General features: G+C 23.2%; 5 protein-coding genes and 2 non-coding genes across 7 annotated transcripts; 5 read left to right on the top strand and 2 right to left on the bottom strand.

The window, feature by feature from the left end:
• Positions 1-13: 13 nt before the first annotated feature.
• Positions 14-3,818, bottom strand: agnE (argonaut-like protein; the record flags this gene model as incomplete). Its single annotated transcript, XM_631196.1, has 3 exons — positions 14-2,056; positions 2,142-2,417; positions 2,535-3,818. 3 exons carry the CDS (start codon positions 3,816-3,818, stop codon positions 14-16), a joined length of 3,603 nt encoding a protein of 1,200 aa, XP_636288.1.
• A 1,093-nt stretch (positions 3,819-4,911) lies between these two features.
• DDB_G0289385 (hypothetical protein) lies at positions 4,912-11,934 on the top strand (the record flags this gene model as incomplete). The annotated part of the gene is made up of 6 exons (XM_631197.1): positions 4,912-5,151; positions 5,230-5,403; positions 5,505-5,795; positions 5,903-6,493; positions 6,580-6,863; positions 6,990-11,934. 6 exons carry the CDS (start codon positions 4,912-4,914, stop codon positions 11,932-11,934), a joined length of 6,525 nt encoding a protein of 2,174 aa, XP_636289.1.
• A 247-nt stretch (positions 11,935-12,181) lies between these two features.
• DDB_G0289369 (AN1-type zinc finger-containing protein) lies at positions 12,182-13,721 on the top strand (the record flags this gene model as incomplete). The annotated part of the gene is made up of 3 exons (XM_631198.1): positions 12,182-12,402; positions 12,601-13,411; positions 13,491-13,721. The coding sequence occupies 3 exons, from the start codon at positions 12,182-12,184 to the stop codon at positions 13,719-13,721; spliced, it is 1,263 nt and encodes a 420-aa protein (XP_636290.1).
• Positions 13,722-14,046: 325 nt separating this feature from the next.
• copG (adaptin N-terminal domain-containing protein) lies at positions 14,047-17,159 on the top strand (the record flags this gene model as incomplete). Its single annotated transcript, XM_631199.1, has 5 exons — positions 14,047-14,283; positions 14,405-14,560; positions 14,658-14,995; positions 15,106-15,304; positions 15,393-17,159. The coding sequence occupies 5 exons, from the start codon at positions 14,047-14,049 to the stop codon at positions 17,157-17,159; spliced, it is 2,697 nt and encodes an 898-aa protein (XP_636291.1).
• Positions 17,160-17,400: 241 nt separating this feature from the next.
• Positions 17,401-17,473, top strand: tRNA-Lys-UUU-17. The gene has a single exon. It is a non-coding gene; the product is annotated as a tRNA-Lys (tRNA).
• Positions 17,474-18,198: 725 nt separating this feature from the next.
• tRNA-Asp-GUC-20 lies at positions 18,199-18,270 on the bottom strand. Its single transcript has one exon. It is a non-coding gene; the product is annotated as a tRNA-Asp (tRNA).
• A 433-nt stretch (positions 18,271-18,703) lies between these two features.
• Positions 18,704-19,797, top strand: DDB_G0289387 (hypothetical protein; the record flags this gene model as incomplete). Its single annotated transcript, XM_631200.1, has 1 exon — positions 18,704-19,797. A coding segment is annotated over one exon (1,094 nt), but the record flags the coding sequence as incomplete, so codon positions are not given.
• Between the last annotated feature and the right edge of the window lie 280 nt (positions 19,798-20,077).

Below are 20,077 nucleotides of genomic sequence, written 5' to 3' on the forward strand. Positions count from 1 at the left end.
TTTTTTTTTTATTTTATAAAAAATATAATTTATTAAATAAATTTTCATCAGATGGTATTTCTGGGATATTTTCAACTATTGGTTTATTTGAAACTGTATCATTTAATTTTTGAGGAGTTTGAAAATATTTACCAATAAAATAAGCTAAATTATGAGCATAATTACAAGGAGCAGGTGTTCTAACACTATTATTTATATTAAAGAATAAATTTGACATTTGAAAAGTAAAAAATTGAAAAGAGTCCACTGGTATATTGGCATCATTATGAATGATATGATAGTTTGTTGGTCTAACTGAAGATTTTGATTTTTTACTTGTATTTTGACAAACCAAATAAAAATCATACCAAAATGGATTGGTAATACCAGTGCTAACCATTGTACCATTGGGTGGATTGGTACTATCTTTTAAATTTAAAAATCTTGTGTTTGTATTCTTTTTAACAATAACATACATTAATAAAATCTTTTCATTGATTGAAGTAATTGCTTTTTTAATGAAATCAACTTCTTGCTCTTTCACTTTTTTTAACATACCATCAGCAACACCATCTCTATAAACAATGACCAGCTCTGGATATTTATTATTTGGATGAGATAAACGATAGGCATTCATTGAATCTTTCATTGCGGTGAAAATGAAATCACTATCTAAAATCTCTTTTAAAAATGGTTGAATATTAATTTTATGATAAAATTGAGTATGACAATTATTAGTTGAAGCAACAAATGCAGCCACTGAATAGGAGATCTCTGGATTATGAGTTACATCGATACCAATGACCATGGTATTCTCTGGTATATTTGAAAATATTGTGGGATCAATCGACCATGGGAATTTACCCATTTTTGCAATGATTTGACTTGCAATTGGTTTTGAAATTAAATTTAAACGATCTTTAATTTTTGAACTTTTAATACATTGAGTTATTACAGCTCTATTTCTTAGTAGTGATAAATTCTTTATTGATTTATAAATAAAAGAATGATCATTCTCTGGTAAAATAATAATAAATAATTCAATACCACTATTTCTATCCAATTCTTGTGAAAAATAATTTAAATATTCATTTGAACTTGATTTATCTGGTACTTTTATAACAGAATTTGGTAATGGTAAATGACAATAATCTCTAGTCAATTGATCGATATTTCTTTGATTGCTTTCAATATCATTTTTAGTACCAATTAAAGACCAAACAACATTTGATAGGTAATTTATATTTGAATTTGAAATTACTTGAGCTTTGTATTGTGAAGATTCAATTTTAATTGGTTCACCAATTGAAACGCCCCACTTTAATAATTGACTTTGAATTTGTTTATGTAAACGTAGATCCGATTTAAATTGATTTAAAATTTCAAATCTATCTTTTGGATTTATTATTGTACGATTATCAATTTCATTACTTAAGTTCAATTCATCTTGTATGTTTAATAATTGAGGGATTCCAGTTTGAATACATAATTCTGGTACTAAAAAAATGGTTTCTTTTCTAAAATTTCTAGTTATTATAACCTCTAATAATGGTTGTTCCTTATCTTTAATTGGTGGATTTAAACTATAATTTAATTCATAATATTGTGCAAATGTCATTGGTGTTGTAAATATTGATGATGATTTTGGTGTAGTATTTGGTGTAGTATTTGGTGTAGTATTTGGTGAATCATTTTTTACTCCCGAATTTTGAACATTAGTTGTTGTTGGTGAAGGTGGAACACCAATTTTTATATTTAATTGATCATCAATTGTTTTTTCCCAAGCAATTCTATTTACTCTATAATGTCTATTATTATATTTTGTAAATATTATTTTACCTTGAAGTTCATTTTCACATTTATTACGATCCATATTTAATTCTTTCATTCTTTCTAAAACACTTTTTGATCTAATAGCTTTTGATGTAATATCCAATAGCATTGCAACACCGCTTTCAACTGTATGAACACTTGATATATAACCATTACAAATATCAACACCATACTCTGATATTGGATTCATTATTTTTGAATAAAAATGTCTACCCAATTTTACAAATCCTAATGAAGCAAAAAACTAAAATTTAAAATTTAAAAAATTTTGTTAATAAATTAATTTTCTTAAAAAAAAAAAAAAACTGTATAGGAAAAAAAATACGAACCGATTTTGTTAAAATATTTAAAAAAGTTATAGATTCCATATCTCTTTTATTTGATTCATCTTTATGTTCATTATTAATTAATACTTCTCTTTCAAATGATATTGAAATTTCATAACCTTTAATATTTGTTGAAAAATTTGAAAATGAACTTTGAGAATACATTGTAATAAAATCACCATCATATTTAAATGCTTCATTTTTAAAAATATCTGGATAATTATTAACTAATGTTTGAATGATTTCAACTCTTTGTGAATGTTTTGGATTTACTCTTGGCTGTTGTTGAATAATATTTTAAAAAAAAATTTTAAAAAATCAATAAAAATTAATTAATTTTTTTGTTTTTTTTTTTTTTTTTTTTTTTTTTTTTTGTTTAAAAAAAAATATACATACTAATGATTTTATTTTGTATTTATAAATAGATTTTATATTTGGGTCAAACGATAATTTGAAATAATTGGTTAAAATTGGTAATTTTTCAGCTGGAATGCCCTCCAATGTTGCATTGGTTGGTTTTGGAAGATTAAAATATAACTCATCTTTTAATTTTGGTGGATCTCTTTTTTCAATAATAATATCTTCATTTCTATCTTGATTTTCTTTTGTAATATCGATTATTCCAATTTCAGATGTATTTTTAATTGGTGGTAATAATGCTTTTTTTAAAGATAATAAATTATTTTCGTTAGATTTTGATGTTTCTTTATTATTATTTATTGGTTTTGTTGTGTTCCCTGTTTTCATTGATGATAATGATGATGGTGATGTTGTTGCTGTTTTTGTTGCCGTTGTTGTTGTTGTTGTTGTTGTTGTTGTTGTTGTGGTAGTAGTATTTGGTATTGTTGGTGTTGTTGGTGTTGATGTTGGTGTTGATGTTGGTGTTGATGTTGATGTTGGTGTTGGTTTTGGTGTTATATATGGTGATAATTTTGCATTTATTGGAGTGTACACATATTGTGAAGGTTTAATTGTTGTAGATAGTATCGGTTGAGAAGGTGACCTTTGTGGTGAATTTAAGTTTGTCCTATTATTAGTTGGACTATTTGAATTATAATTCACAGATCTTGGATCACTAAAATTACTTGATTGTTTGGCTCTACCTCTTGGAGAAATACCTCTTCCATCGGAAAATTGATTGGGACTATCATAAATTGGATTTTTATAATTACTATTATACTGATTACCAAAATTATTTTTTTTATGAAATTTAGTATTTTTGTTATTATTATTAAAATTATTAAAATTATTATTATAATTATTATTATTAAAGTTATTATTTGAATTATTATTTGAGTTATAATTATTGTTATTATTATTATTATTTGAATTATTATTATTATTATTATTATTATTATTATTATTATTATTATTATTATTATTATTATTATTATTATTATTTGAATTATTTCCAAGGCCCAATACTTTTCCTTTTTGTGGTGATTTTTGGTTATTATTTGTATTAACTGGATTAATAGAGGTTTCTTCGTTTATATTTGGATTATCAACAATTAAATTCTTGAAGTTTATTCTATTTTTTGGAACCCAGGGAGTGAATGATGATATATTTGAACCTTCAGAGGATGAGTCAAAGTCAACATTTGGAAATTCACAGTAATCATATTCTTCATCTTCATCTTGTTCATTGTCGTTTGAATTTCTATTATTTTTATTTGACATGTTTAGAAAAAAAAAAAAAAAAAAAAAAAAAAAAAAAAAAAAAAAAAAAAAAAAATATAAAAAAATAATAGATAAATAAAAATAAATAAATATATAGGAAATAAATAAAAATAAATATATATAATACTCTTTTAAATGAGTTAAAAAAAAAAAAAAAAAAAAAAAAAAAAAAAAAAAAAAATTGAATAAAAAAAAACAAAAAAAAAAATTGAATAGAAAAAAAAAAATAAAAAAAAAAAAAAATAAATAAAAAAATAAAAAAAGTAATATGTTTTTGTTGTGTGTGGATTAATTTTTGATAAATACTACCACCACCTTATTATTATTTGTTGATGTTGCTGTTGATAATTTGAAAAATAAAAATAAAAAAATAAAAATAAAAATTAAAAAATTAAAAAAAGTAAAAAAGGGAAGGGTGTAGTGAATAAAAAAAAAAATAAAAAAATAAAAAACCAAAAAAAAACAAAAAAAAAAATAAAAAAAAATAAAAAAAAGAGTTTTTTTGTGTAAATTAATTAATTTTCAATTGTAAACACAAAAAAAATTCATTTTGTGTTTCCAAGTGTGAGTTTTTACTTGCATGTGTTAAAAACAAAACAAAACAAAATAAAAAAATAAAAAAAAACAAAGATTTTAAAAACAAAACAAAAGATTTTAAAAACAAAACAAAAGATTTCAAAATTTGATATGACATTTGGTACAAAACCCAATTAAACTTTATTTTTTTTTTATTTTTATTTTTATTTTTTTTTATTTTCATTGATTTCGGTCATTGTATTTTAGATATTAACAAAGTAACAATAGTTGCAAATGATTGAGCTGGTAATGCCAAGAATGTATGAATTAAATAATATTTGTACGTGCAAAAATCACAATCTTTCAAATAACTCAACGAATTTACAAAATATTAAGTTCAAAATTTAAAAAATTCAAAATTCAAAAATAAATAAAAAAATAAAATAAAAAAAATTAAAATAATAAAAAAAATAAAATTTTTTTTTTTTATTTTTTTTTTATTTTTTTTTTGACGATCATTGGTGGAAAAAAAAAAAAAGGCGCATTACCACATTTTCGACAATATATTGTTATCAAAATGTCAAATACTGGTGGTAATGGTAATGATAATGCAGCACCATCATTATCAACCACAACTGAAAATGTTAATGGTAATGATGATACTCCTTCATCCAATCTTACAATAAACGATTTAGGTGGTAGCAAGTTTCCACCACAACCAAAGAAAAGCAAACAACAACAACAACAAAATATTACTGATAGATTATCAACGTTTTCAAACTTTTTTGAAGATGAAAAATTAGATAAAGATGATATGGTAAATTTTTAAATACAATAATAATATAAATTAATAACAATAATAAATAATTAACACACACACACACACACTATATAGAAATTAGAATTTGATAAGATTGAAAAGAAATTATGCGATATTTTTGAAACAGATACCATTCCAAACAATGCTTCAAAAGATCAAATTACAAGTGGTAAAATTAAAATCAAAGGTGAAGAAATTACAATCTCAAAAGAAGCTCAAGATTTCACTTTAGAATTAAGTTCACTATTGGTAATTATTATTACTATTATTCCAACAATAATAAATAATAAATAGTAATAATAATATATGATATATACTAATTTTATTTTATTTTATTTTATTTTTATTAGAATCTTGATCAAATTTTAACATTTATTTTGATTAGAGAATATTTAACAAATAATAATAATAAAGTATTAAATTATGATAAATCAGAATTATTCAATTTATTAGATTATTATTATAATGAAAGGGCATCATTATTGTGTATATTAGGATCAATCATAAAGAAAGAATCATCACAATCAAAGTATAGTTCTTTCTTAAAACCATTCATTGAAAAGAATAGAGCATCAATTGAATCAAGATTACTATCTTATTTAATTTCATTTTATAATTTTACAATTCCTTCAAATTTAGAAGTAAGTAAAATTAATTATTATTTTTTTATATTTTTATTTTTTTATATTAATATTTATTTATTTATTTATTTATTTATTTATTTATTTATTTATTTATTTATAAATAGGAATTACAACAATTTTATTGTTCAAGTATAATTAAAGAACAATTAATAATAGTTGAAACATTATTTTCATATAACTATTTAAAAGTAAAGAAAAGTGGTAATTGTAGTAATAGTAGTAGTAATATGAATGATGTTAATGAGTTATTAATAATATTGAAAAAGATAAATCAACTTCAAATTGGGTCATACTCTGATCAATTGATTGGTATATTGAATTCAATGAAAAGAAATAGTGAAGTTATTCAATGGTTAAAACGTATAGAATACGTGTTGGTATTACTAGTATTTTGTAATAATAGAGATTTATTAAGACATGAATCATTACAACAAAATGAATTAGAAATTATAAATACAATTACAACTTTATCACAATCAATTCATTATAATGCACCACTTGCAACTTCATTATTCTTTACAATTATAAATTTATTCATTTCAACTTCTTCCTCTTCTTCTTCCTCTTCTCCCTCCTCCTCTAGTTCAGTTAATTTCTCAAATTCACTTCAACAATATTTTACAAAAGCATCATCACAATATGACCCAATTGATTATATTTTTAATTGTTTATCAAATGGTTTTAATGATAGTACTGTATGTATAATAATAATTAATAATAAAAAATAAGTTATTAATGATGATTTTTTTTTTTTTTTTTTTTTTTTTTAATATTTGTTTAGTATTTAGCAGGATATTGTGATTGTATTCACATATTTTTAAATAGATTTAGTGAAGTTATTAGTTTAACAGATGTTAGTGAACAACATGTTGATAGAATTATTGATATCTATTGTATGCTTCATGAAAAGGGTGGTGAAGTTTTATCATCAATTCTTTGGAGTGAAAGATCAAATGATCCAGTTTATCAATTTTCAATTTCACCAGATTGTTTAAATAGAAATCCTGATAGAGTTTTATCAATTTTAAAATCAATAATTATTAATGATACTTCTTCACAAGCTGTGTATGTATTATTTTTAAAATTAATAATAATAATAATAATAATAATAATAATAATAATAATAATAATAATAATAATAATAATAATAATTCATTAATTACTAATTTAAATGTATTTTTTTTTTTATAGATTTAATGAATTAATATTAATTAATATTAATAATCAATCATCAAGTAAACAAATTATTAGTTTTAATGATTTTAATAAAGTTAAAGAAGTTTTAGATATTACAAATGATGATGGAAATGGTACAATTTCAGGTGTAATGAAAAGAGATATAATTTCACAATCATTTAGATTATATAAATCACAATTTAAATCATTTTCAGTGATTAATGATGGTAGCGGTGGTGATGGTGGTATTGAAATTGTATTCACATTACATGATTTAATTATAGATTTAGTGGCGATAGAATTTAATTCATTTTTAGATTCATTAGGTCAACAAGCATTTTTCGATCAAAGAACTATCGAAGTTTCAAAAGCATATATAGTAGTATTAGATTTAATTTCAAAATTAGTTAATTTCACACCTGATTCATATAGTAAATATTTTTGGCAATTATTTGAAAATAATAGAATTTTAGAATCAATCATTCAAGTTTATCTTAGATTATGTAATCAACAAAATTTCACTGTAAATTCAATACCAACAAATATAAATATAAAAGAAAGTAATGGTAATGGTGGTTTTCAACAAAAAATAAATAAACAACAACAACAACAGCCTACATTGATGTCATCATATTCAACAGCACATTATAATTTCAATATAATTACAAATGTAATTACATCGATTTTATCATTATTTACATCATTTTCAAAGATGAATCCATTACCAATTTTAAATTTATTAATTGAAAAAGGTATTTGGTCAAGTAGTCCAACCGTTTTGATTTCATTATTTAAAAGGGGTTCTTTTAATCATTTATATGATGTTGAAAAGAGATCTTCAACAACTTCTTCAACTTCTTCAACTTCCTCCTCATCTTTAAGTTCATCAACATTCCCATTAACAAAATCAATAGTTAAATTATTTAATACATTTATTAATCCATTGAATCAATTTGAGAAATGTATTGATAGATCACAATATATTGGTTATTTAGAATCATTCATTTCATTTCATTTACAAGTGATCTCTGATTATCCAATTATTAGTGGTAATAATAATCATAATGAAACGTGGGAGATGATATCAGAGATCTTTTCAGCATTAGATTTCATTTTAAATAAATCACAATCTAGAAATTCAATTTTGAAATCATTGGCTTTTAAAATCATTTGTTCTTTCTCTGGTGGTATCTTACAATGTACTCTCTCAAGTTTATTAGATTTAGAAGTACTTCAAAATACAAATAAATCAATTGATCGTACAAGTTCAATTGATAATATTTTAAAATCATCTTTAAAATTCTCAAAATCAATACTTTCAACAATTTATTTATCAATTGTATTAAAAAGATCAAATAAAATTAACAATAATAATCAAAATAATGATAATAATAATGAAAATAATAATAATAATAATAATGGCGATAATAATAATAATAATAATAATAATGAAAATAATAATAATAATGAAAATAATGATAATATTAATGATAATAATATTGAAAATTATGAAAATGAATATTCAAATAATTTAGTTGAACAATTTTTAACAACATTTTTCATTGTTAAACAAAATGAAACCAATTTATTAATTGATCAAGAGGACAGAAATGGATTAACATCAACAATTGTAACCAATTCAATCACTACTGAAACCATAACAAGTAAAACTGATTATAATAATTTATTCATTGTATTATTTAATTATATAAATATTATATCGGATTGTCAAGATATTCAAATTCTATCATGTGAAATCTTATCATCATTAGTAAGAATACTTAGAGTATTAGAATCCAATTTCTCAGTTTCAACATTATTCAATACTGATGAACCATTCATATTAATGATTGAAAAGTTTTCAAAGAAATTCATAATCAATAATAATGAATTCGATGTTTGGTCATTACAATTGAAAACTAATATTTTAAGACTTTTAGTTGAATCTTCAACAAATCAAATTTATTTCATAAATAGATTATTAAATTGTGAAAATAATAATATCAATAATAATAATAATAATAATGATGATAGTGGCGGTGATAAAAAGAATAAATCATTTATTATTAAATTATTATTAGATAGAAATGTTTCAATCAATGATAATTCAGAATTCTCTTTAGCATTATTCCAACTTGTAAATAATTTATATTGTAATTCAATTTATTATGATAGTTTTGTTGATCAATTAAATAATACTCAAGATTTTTGGAATTTATTATTAGATATGCAAAAAACAATTAATGAAGAAGAAGAACAAGAAGAAGAATCAATCATTAATGAAGAATTAATTTGTAAGAAATTAAAAATTACTTATGCAATTGAAATTTTATCATTATCAGTATTATTGTCTTCAGATATTACTACTGCTACTACTACTGTTGGAAATTTAGTATGTTCAACTTTATCAAATAATAAATGGAATGAAATATTTAAGAATAATAAAAGTGGAATTGTAAATATGATTAATAATTATTATTTTCAATTCATTGATTTAGAGAATGTTTTCCCAATTCAAAAGATTAGAGATTATTGGATGGTTAATAATTTACCATCACCAGATCAATTACAAACTACTATTGCCTATCAATATTTCCCAAATATTAATAACAATATACCAATCGTTGAATTATTCGCTATTGATACTATCATTGAAACTTCAAAACAATTCAATGATCAATACTATTTAGAATTATTAATTCAACGTAATCTATTTGAGTTATTAACAACAACAAATCTATGTTTATCACGTGCTTTCTCTAAATTATTTAGAGTAATTTTAATGAAACAACCTCAAAATTTTATAAATATTAATGGTGGTAGTGGTAGTGGTAGTGGTAGTAGTAATAGTGGTGTACCATTATCAACAATATTACATACATTGGTTGATAAAGCTACAAGTATTGAAAATCAATCAATTAAAACATTGGTTGTAAGAAATGATATATTAATGTTCCTTTGTGAATCAATTTCAACAGCATCTCATCTTTGGTGTAAATCATGTCCAATTGAATCAGTTGATATTGAAATACTATCAAAGTTATCAAATCTATTAGCACAATGTTCATCGAATCCAATTTTAGGTCATTCAATTAGTTATCATATTTTAACATCAATATTAATATTGGTAGAGAATACATCACAACATCAATATATTGAAATCAAAGTTTTCAATCAATTAATTAATACTCTTTCATTGTTTATAACTGAACCTCATTTTAGAGTTCCACCAATCTCATCAATGGATGGAACTACAACAACAACTACTAGTGGTGGTAATGTTGGTGAAGGTAAAACTATAAATGGTAAACAAAAGAAACCATTACCTTCGATTTGTAATCTTTCAATTTATCTCTTACAAGTTTTAATCGATAGATTGGACCCAAACGCTTTGATCGCAGCTTTTCCAAATAATCTATTAGAGAATTTAGCTAAATTATTAAAAAACTCTTTAAATATGGTCAATGGAAATCAAATCGATAATATTACAGCCTCTTCAGTTTTAAATTTATTAATTAGCTTTTGTAAACAACCATTGGTATCTGAACAATTATTAGATAATAGAATCATTCAATTATTATCTGACCATTCTTTAAAATATTTACAATTCTCAATGGATCCATATTTAGCATCAACTGAAATTTCTGCTGCTACTGCTTCAATATATGGTGGTATCAATTATTATTTCCATAATAATGATGATGATTATGATAATCATCGTCAATTTAATCAAAAAAAGAATAAATGGCATAGAGTTTGGACTTTGGTTATTAAATTTTTAATTTCAGTTTCAAAACCATTGGAAAGTAGTGAAAGATTCATTGAACAATTATCAAATTTCATTCTATCTCATAAGGATAGACTATTCTATTATTTCGATTTATTCAATGAATTTGGTGCAACTCAACATTCTCAATACTTTACCAAACAATGGTTCCAACAATTGGAGTATATAACTTCACTATTTTCAATATTCACAAAGTATACCAAACGTTATTACCTCTCAATGAATATCTATAGAGAATTCTTATCTTTAGCTTATCGTTTATTGGTTTCAATTTCAATTCAATGTTCAGAATTAAACTTTATTGAAAATAATTTCATACCAATAACAAAGAATGAAAAACATAAAAATTTAGTACAAGTTAAAGAATTTATTGATGATTCTCAAAGGTTACAACAACAACAACTTCAACAACAACAACAACTTCAACAATCTCAATTACAACAATCAACACCATATAGAACCAGTCATTATCAACAACAATTATTACAGTTACAACAACAATTACAAAAACAACAACAACCACAACAACAAAATATTCAAAATTCATTCTTTAAATTCTCAATTGAATCAAATTATACACATATTATTAATAATTGTTTTACAATTTTAATTCGTATTAATGAATATGTTAGATCAAGTAATGAATTTGTACCACAACTTACAATTTATCCAAATGTTGCAACTTTTGGAACTTTTGGTCAATTATCACAATATATCATTTCAAAATTATTCCAAATTTCAAATGTTGTTGATAAATTATCAAGAAATAATAATAATAATAATAATAATAACAATAATAATAATAGTAGTTCAATTTATAATAATTTAGAAGATCAAAATTCAATTTCAGTTGACGAATTATTAGATTTAAATTTATACAAAACAAAAATTAAACAAACCCTTGAAAAGAATACATTATTATTAATACTTTATGCAAAACAAACACCACCTTCAACTTCACCACAGGAAACCCTTAGAGAAAACCAAGTTAATAATATAATAACTCATCTTTTAAAACAACAATTTAATAATAATAATAACAATAATAACTTCTCACAAAATAGAACTCCACTAAAAAATAATAATAATAATTTAAATAATAATAACACAAGTGAAAATGATGAAAATGATGAATTTCTTAACTTTTTATCAGATTTGCAAAGAGTGAAATAAAAAAAACTATTAAAAAAAAAAAAAAAAATATTCCCACGTTAAAAAGTAGTCGTGTGTTTCTTGGGTTTTAAAGAAACCATAAAATTATATTTTTAATTTATTTTAATTTTTTTTTTTTTTTGCCTTTTTTTTTTTTTTTTTTTTTTTGACTTTTTTTTTGGCTTTTTTTTTTGTTTTGTTTTTTTGGCTTTTTTTTTTGTTTTGTTTTGTTTTGTTTTTTTTCGTTTTTTTCTTACCCCTAACAATAATGTCAAGACAATATTATGTGCATTCTTGTCAATTTTGTAATAGAACTATTCAATTAGAATCCCATCATACTGATATTAATCAATTAATTGAAGAACATTTAACATCATGCAAATATGATGCACTTGACAAAGATAAACATTCATGCTCTTTAGCAGACTGTTTTGTTAAACAAACTTTCAAAAATATTTGTAATGATTGTACTTTAAATTTTTGTGATAGGTAAAATTAAATTTTATTTTATTATATATACATATATATATATATATTTCTTTTTTTTTTTTTTTTTTTTCTATTTTTTTTGGAAAAAAATGTCAAAAATATCTGAAAATAAAAAAATACATGAATATCTAATTTTTTTTTTTTTCTATTTTTTTCTTTTTTTTTTTTTTTTTTTTTTCCGAAAAAAAAAAAAAAAAGTCATAAGAAAGCAACTGATCATAGTTGTAGTTCAGTATTTTCATGGAAAAATGCATCAAATAATCCAGCTCCACAAGCTCCAAAAAAGGTTATTATTGAAAATGAATATTTAAGAGCTCAAAAGAATCAAAAGGTAGAATTGGATAAATTAAGAAAAGAAATGGCTCAAAATAAACAAGAACTAAAAATCCGAGAAGAAAAATCTGTTGAAGAGTTAAATTCTGATTTAATTTTTTTAGAACAACAACAAGTTTTATATGATCAAATCAAATCAAATAACCAAAATAGCAACAACAATAATAATAATAATAATAATAATAATAATAATAATAATAATAATAATAATAATAATAATAATAATAATAATAATAATAATAATAATAATAATTTTAGTGATAATAATAATATTAATTTTAGTAATAATTACGATAAATCATCATCATCATCGTCAAATGTAACACCACCACAACCAGTAGTAACCAAGAAAAAACAAGGACTACAATCAAAGGCAGAAAAAGATCAAATTGAAGAATTAAGAAAGATTAGAGAGAATAGAAAATTAGAGTATGAATCAGATGATATTTCAGTTTGTGTAACTGTTATTTTATCAAATAATGATAAATTAACAGCTCAATTCAATAAACAAGATACTCTCAAAAAAATTCAAGAATTTGTAAATAGAAATCGTTCAGATGGTGAGGAACCATATGCATTATGTTTAAATGCAACAGGTCAACCATTATCAAAAAATGATATAAACAAAACTCTTCAACAATTACAATTATTACCAACTCCAACTTTATATGTTATTGTAAGTTATTTATAATCACTAGTAATATTAATTAAAATCTTACTAATATATATATAATAAATAATAAATAATAATACAGCTTATAAAAGATTTAAAAGAACAAATAAAAGAAGTAAAAAGAGCTAATAATCTCAGAGGTTATTTTTTCTCGAATAAATATTTAGAAATGGCTATTTTAGCAGCTGCTTTATTTTTTGCTTATTATCTTTATAAAAACTATCAAAAAGAAACTCTTGGAAATCGTAATCGTCATCATCATCGTGATCATCACCATCGTGGTGATTATGATGATTATTATGACTATTATTAAAAAAAAAAAAAATAAATAAATAAATAATAAAAATAATAAAAAAAAAAAATAAAAAAAATTAAATTAAATCTCTTTTTTAGAATTTTTAAAATTTGGTAAATCTTTTATTTTTTTTTTTTCTTTATTTATTTATTATTATTATTTTATTTATTTATTATTATCATTTTATTTATTTTTAATTATTTATTTTCCCATACACAACTTAAATGTACATTTCAAATAAAAAAAAGATATAAATAAAAAATAAATTAAATTTAATAAAAACACACGACAAACTTGCTTTGTTGTTCAAAAAAAAAAAAAAAAAAAAAAAAAAAAAAGAAAAATGGCATCAAGAGTACAAAAGAAAGATGATGATGAGTCTGATTTTTTATTTGAAAATTTAGATAAAGGTCAAGTTATTCAAGAGAAAAGAGCATTTAATGAATCACCAATTCATCCAAGAAAATGTTCATTAGTAATTTCACAATTCCTTTACCTTTTATCAAGAGGTGATAGTTTTACAAAAACAGAAGCAACTGATATTTTCTTTGCTGCTACTAAATTATTTCAATCAAAAGATGTAAGGTTTTTTTTTTTAAAAAAAAAAAAAAAAAAAAAAAAAAAAAAAAAAAAAAAAACATTTTTTAGTTTGTAAGTTAACTAATTAAAATTTTTTTTTCTTTTTATAAAATAATGATTAGATTCCATTAAGAAGATTAATGTATTTATTGTTAAAAGAATTATCAACAATTTCACAAGATGCAATCATTGTTATCAGTTCATTAACAAAAGATATGTCACATAAGATTGAATTATATAGAGCAAATGCAATTAGAATTTTATGTAAAATCACTGATGTATGTGTTGTTTATTTTTATTTTTCTACAAGAGATTTGTTTATTAATGGTGTTTTTGGTTTTTATTTTTTATTTGTTTTTTTTTTAAATTTAATAGAGTTCAATTTTACCACAAATCGAAAGATACTTTAAACAAAGTATTGTTGAAAAAGATCCACACGTATCATCAGCAGCACTTGTTTCAAGTATTCATTTATTAAAGGTATGTCCAGAGATTGTAAAGAGATGGGCAAATGAAGTTCAAGAAGCAATCTCAAATAAATCAAATATGGTTCAATATCATGCATTAGCATTATTACATAGAATTAAACAACATGATCGTTTAGCAGTCTCTAAATTGGTTAGTAATTTAATTAAAAATTCACTTCGTTCACCATATGCTCAATCATATTTAATTAGATGTTGTGTTGAAGTTATTGAAGAGACAAATACAGAGTAAGTTTCAAAAAAAAAAAAAAAAAAAAATCAAAAAAAAATCAAAAAAAAAATCAAAAATCAAAAATCAAAAATTCATTACTAATTTAAAATAATTTAAAAATAAATAGAGATAGAATTTTCCGTGAATATATTGAATCATGTTTAAGAAGTAAGAATGAAATGGTTGCATATGAAGCAGCACGTTCAATTTGTACATTTAAAAATGTTTCAAATAAAGAAATTAACTCTGCTGTTGGAGTTTTACAAAACTTTTTAAATTCAACAAAACCAACTTTAAGATTTGCTGCTGTTCGTACATTAAATAAGGTAATTATTTTATTTATTTATTTATTATTTTTTTATTTTTTCATTTTTACTAATAAATTAAATCAAAATAATTTTTTTTTTTTTTTAGTTAGCACAAACTAATCCAACAGCAGTTATACCATGTAATTTAGATATGGAAAATTTAATTACAGATACAAATAGAAGTATTGCAACATTAGCAATTACAACATTATTAAAAGTTGGTAATGAATCAAATGTAGAGAGATTAATTAAACAAATTGCAAACTTTTTAGGTGATATCAATGATGAATTTAAGATTGTTGTAGTTGATGCTATTACATCACTTAGTCAAAAGTTCCCAAAGAAATACAAACATTTAATTATCTTTTTAAATAAGATTCTTAGAGATGAGGGTACATTACAACTTAAACAAGCAACATTGGATGCAATTTTAACAGTGGTAAACAATATTCCAGAATCAAAAGAGATTGCATTGACCGAATTATGTGATTACATTGAGGATTGTGATTTCCCTGATCTCTCTGTACAAATTCTTCATTTAATCGGTCAAGAGGGTCCATTAACTTCATCACCAGCTCAATACATGAGATACATTTACAATAGAGTTTTATTGGATGGTGGAATCATTCGTGCTGCCGCAGTTACATCAATTGCTAAATTTGGTCTTCTCTATGAACCAATGAAAGAAAAGGTTGTCATTCTTCTTCAAAGATGTCTTTTGGATGAAGATGATGAAGTTCGTGATAGAGCAACACTCTATCTTAAATTATTCAAAGAAAATGATGTTCGTTATCTCAATAAAGTACTCATGGATGATGTACCTGTACCATTGAACAATTTACAAAAGAGTTTAGAGCTTTACTTACATCAAGGTGATTTTAGTGAACCATTTGATATCGCCTCTGTTAGTACCGTGGTTGAAACTTATCAATCACCACTTCTCGGTGATGGTAAATCACCATTCTCAACTGGTGCCTCTAAAAAAGGTGATTCTGTCACTGGTACACCAAAATCAAACAATGCCTCAAACAACAACAACAACAACGAAGAATCATCAGGCCCAGAATCATTTGCTACTAAACTCTCTCAAATTCCACAATTTTCAACTTTTGGTAAACTTTTGAAATCAAGTGAATACATTGAACTCACTGAAACTGAAACTGAATATGTTGTCAATTGTGTTAAACATATCTATCGTGAACATATCGTATTCCAATTCAATTGTACCAACACTCTCAATGAACAACAATTATCAAATGTATCTGTTAAAATGGTACCTTCCGATCCAAAATTATTAAAATATGAATGTTCAATCCCAATCGATGTACTCCCATACGGTGAACCACAACAATGTTATGTTGCCATTCGTTACATTCCTGCCAATGGTTATCCATTATGTTCATTCAGTAATGCCCTCAAATTCAAAGTTAAAGAAGTCGATCCATCCACTGGTGAACTCGATGAACCAGGCTATGATGATCAATACAGTTTAGAGAGATTGGAAATCGTTCCAAAAGATTTCCTCAATAGAGCTTTCGTTGGTAACTTTTCCGAGGAATGGAAGAAAATGTCTGAAGATACCCAATTAGTTCAAACCTTTTCTTTAGTTGGTGTTAAATCTATCGATGAAGCTGTAAAACAAATCATTAAAACATTAGGTATGGCCCCTGCTGAAAAATCTGAAGTTGTCACTCCAAAATCTGCCAAACATATCCTTTATCTCACTGGTAAATCATTAAATAATCAATTGATTTATGTTAGAGCAAGAATGAAGTTGGATCAATCTCAAACTAATACTGATGTAGAATTAACAATTAAATCCGATGATGAATCATTAAATGATTTTGTAATTTCTGCTTTCATTGAAAAATAAATTTAAATTAAAGTTAATAAAATAAAATAAAAAATAAATAATAAAATGGTAAATTAAAAAAAAAAAACCTAAATCTATTTTAATTCTATTTTTAGTTATTTATTTTTTAATCTGCATTTTTCTCAGCTTAATTATTTCTTAAATCTCTAAAAAATAAAATTATAAAAAACTTAATAAAAATTAAAAAAACCTAAGAATATAATCTATTTTATCCTGTAAAAAAACTTTGTTTTCAACAAATGCCCAGATAGCTCAGTCGGTAGAGCGCAAGGCTTTTAACCTTGTGGTCGGGGGTTCGAGCCCCCCTTTGGGCGAATTTTTTAGATGGAAGAATTTGATCGTAGGCTCGATTCCTAATCTAACCAATTAATATTATTTAAATTGTTTCTTTTGTGAATGAATCAAAGGAAAACTGTTAAATGTAATAACCATCTTTGGTTTATAATCTACAGAGAGGAATATTCATTAAAAGGCAATATTCCATTCTTTTGCTCTAGAATTAACATTATCGCACCTTCTAAATATGGTAACTTCTATTATAAAAAATATCAAAAAATCCATAAATAAATCTATTAATTATTGTTAATTTCCTTAATGGATAAACTCTGATTAATCAATATTAAAAAGGCCTTGGAGTTTATTCCATATTAAATTCAATGGTTTACATTTTTTTTGTCCTTCTTTTTATCTTTTATAAAAAAAAAAATCCTGTAGAAGGAGATCCATCTTTATTTTTAATAATTGCTTTTTAGAATTTGTATTACATTGTTTAATATTAATAAGTTTTAATAATCATAATATAAATAATAGTAATAATAATATTAATGATTAACAATTAAACAATAACAATTAAAAATAATAATTTATTTAGTTTTAGAGTTTTCGTTCAAAACTTATAAGTTGAAAATAACGAAAACTGAAAAAAATGAAAAAAATAATTCACGTTTTACAGCATTCATAATATTGTGTGTTCATTTATTTATTAAGATCAATACATCTAAAATTCCGAACTTCGGATTGTAGGAAATTATTCAAAAAGCTCCCTGTCCGGGAATTGAACCCGGGCCTTTCGCGTGACAGGCGAAAATCCTCACCACTAGACCAACAAGGATATTTTAATTGGAAAAATATTAAATTTTTTTTAATAAAAGAGTAAGAGAAAAAACATCAACAACAACACTTTTTTTATTTGATTATTTCATTTTTCATATAAAAAAAAGACTTAAAAAAAATAAAATAAAATACACTTAGAATAAACTACTTTATTTCTTTATTTTATTGTAATTTATTTTTTTCTTTTTTTTGAAAATTTTGCGAAGCAAAATTGAAAAAAAAAGGAAAAAATAATCAGTAAGAGAAAAAACATCAACAACAACACTTTTTTTATTTGATTATTTCATTTTTCATATAAAAAAAAGACTTAAAAAAAAAAAAAAAAAAAAAAAAAAAAAAAAAAAAAAAAAACCTCCGAAAACATTCTTTCAGGGAATTTCCAGAATTTTAAATTTTTAAAGTCGAATAAAGATTTTAAAGAAAAAAAAGAAATGAATAAATTGGCAAATACAATAATGACAGAATCAACAGAAACATTGGCAGATAAAATCAAGAAATCAAATGAACTCAGAACAAAGTTCAAATATTTAAAAAATACGTACAGAACACTTGATAAAATAAGCGAAGCAATATACCACACTCAAATTGAACTAAAACAATATAAATTCATGATCAATATCCCAGATGAGATTTCCAACAACTTAAAAGCAGAATTGGAAATTCATTTACAAGGAGATGATAAGATAATAATAAGTAAGAATAAATTCAAAATCCTAACTGACTGCAGAACTCAAGTAATCAAGTACTCTAACGTTTTCAACGGAGTACTAAAAGGAGTTCACAGAGCAATAATAAAACCAAAAAAGATCTTCAAAACATTCAACTGGGAAAAATCAATGGACATAGTAGAAAAAACATTGCATGAAGAAGGACTGGAAATAATCAAATTAGATAATTTAGGTGAAAACCTGATAATACACTCATTCAACTCAATTATCAGTCCAGAGCACAAAGACCAGCTAATACATTGTAAACACATAACAATACTATTCCTCACTACAACAGAAGAAACAAAAAATCAAAGAAAAACAAATAAGGAAATCGAAGACGAAATCTCAGAAAATTCAAAAATCACGGAACTACCAAATCCCGAGATAAAGGAAAACACAAGAATAAACATAAAATCAAAAGAAGAATCCAACCATAAAAACACTAGCGAATCAAAAAATAACAACAAAAACAAAATAGAAAACAGAAAAGAAAATAATAAAGAAATCAATAATGACAACATCAAAGACAAGAGCAAAAACGAAAAAGTAAAGGAAAACGAAATTGAAAATAAAAAACCCACAACAATTAGAGCAACTACAACAACCACAACGACAGAAACGACAAACACAATAAACAATATTGAAAAGAGAAAAGTACTTCGTGTCCCACCAATAACAGTAACATATAGTGTTGACAGCAAAGAGAAAAGGAAAATGGAGTTAACTGAAGATGAAGAAGCATTAGAAGTGGTAAGAAAGATGTTCGAAAATGAAGAAGAGAACAGAATTTTTGAAGAAAAAATAAATAACCTGTTGTAGGGAATTTTCCATAAAATTTCACTACAGTAGCGTAGTGAATTTTATTATTTAATTTCACTACAGTAGCGTAGTGAAAAAAAAAAATCACTGACCTTAAATTTTTTTTTTTTTCAAAAAACAAATAAAGTTTATTAAATTGAAATTTTATTTTTTGTTTTAATTATTATTTTATTTATTTTTATTATAATTATTGTTAATTTTTTTTTTTTTTTTTTTTTTTTTTTTTTTTTTTTTTCAATTTTTTTTTTTAAATTTTTTTCAATTTTTATTTGTTTA

This window comes from Dictyostelium discoideum, assembly GCF_000004695.1.
Source record: "Dictyostelium discoideum AX4 chromosome 5 chromosome, whole genome shotgun sequence".
NCBI lineage: Eukaryota > Evosea > Eumycetozoa > Dictyosteliales > Dictyosteliaceae > Dictyostelium > Dictyostelium discoideum.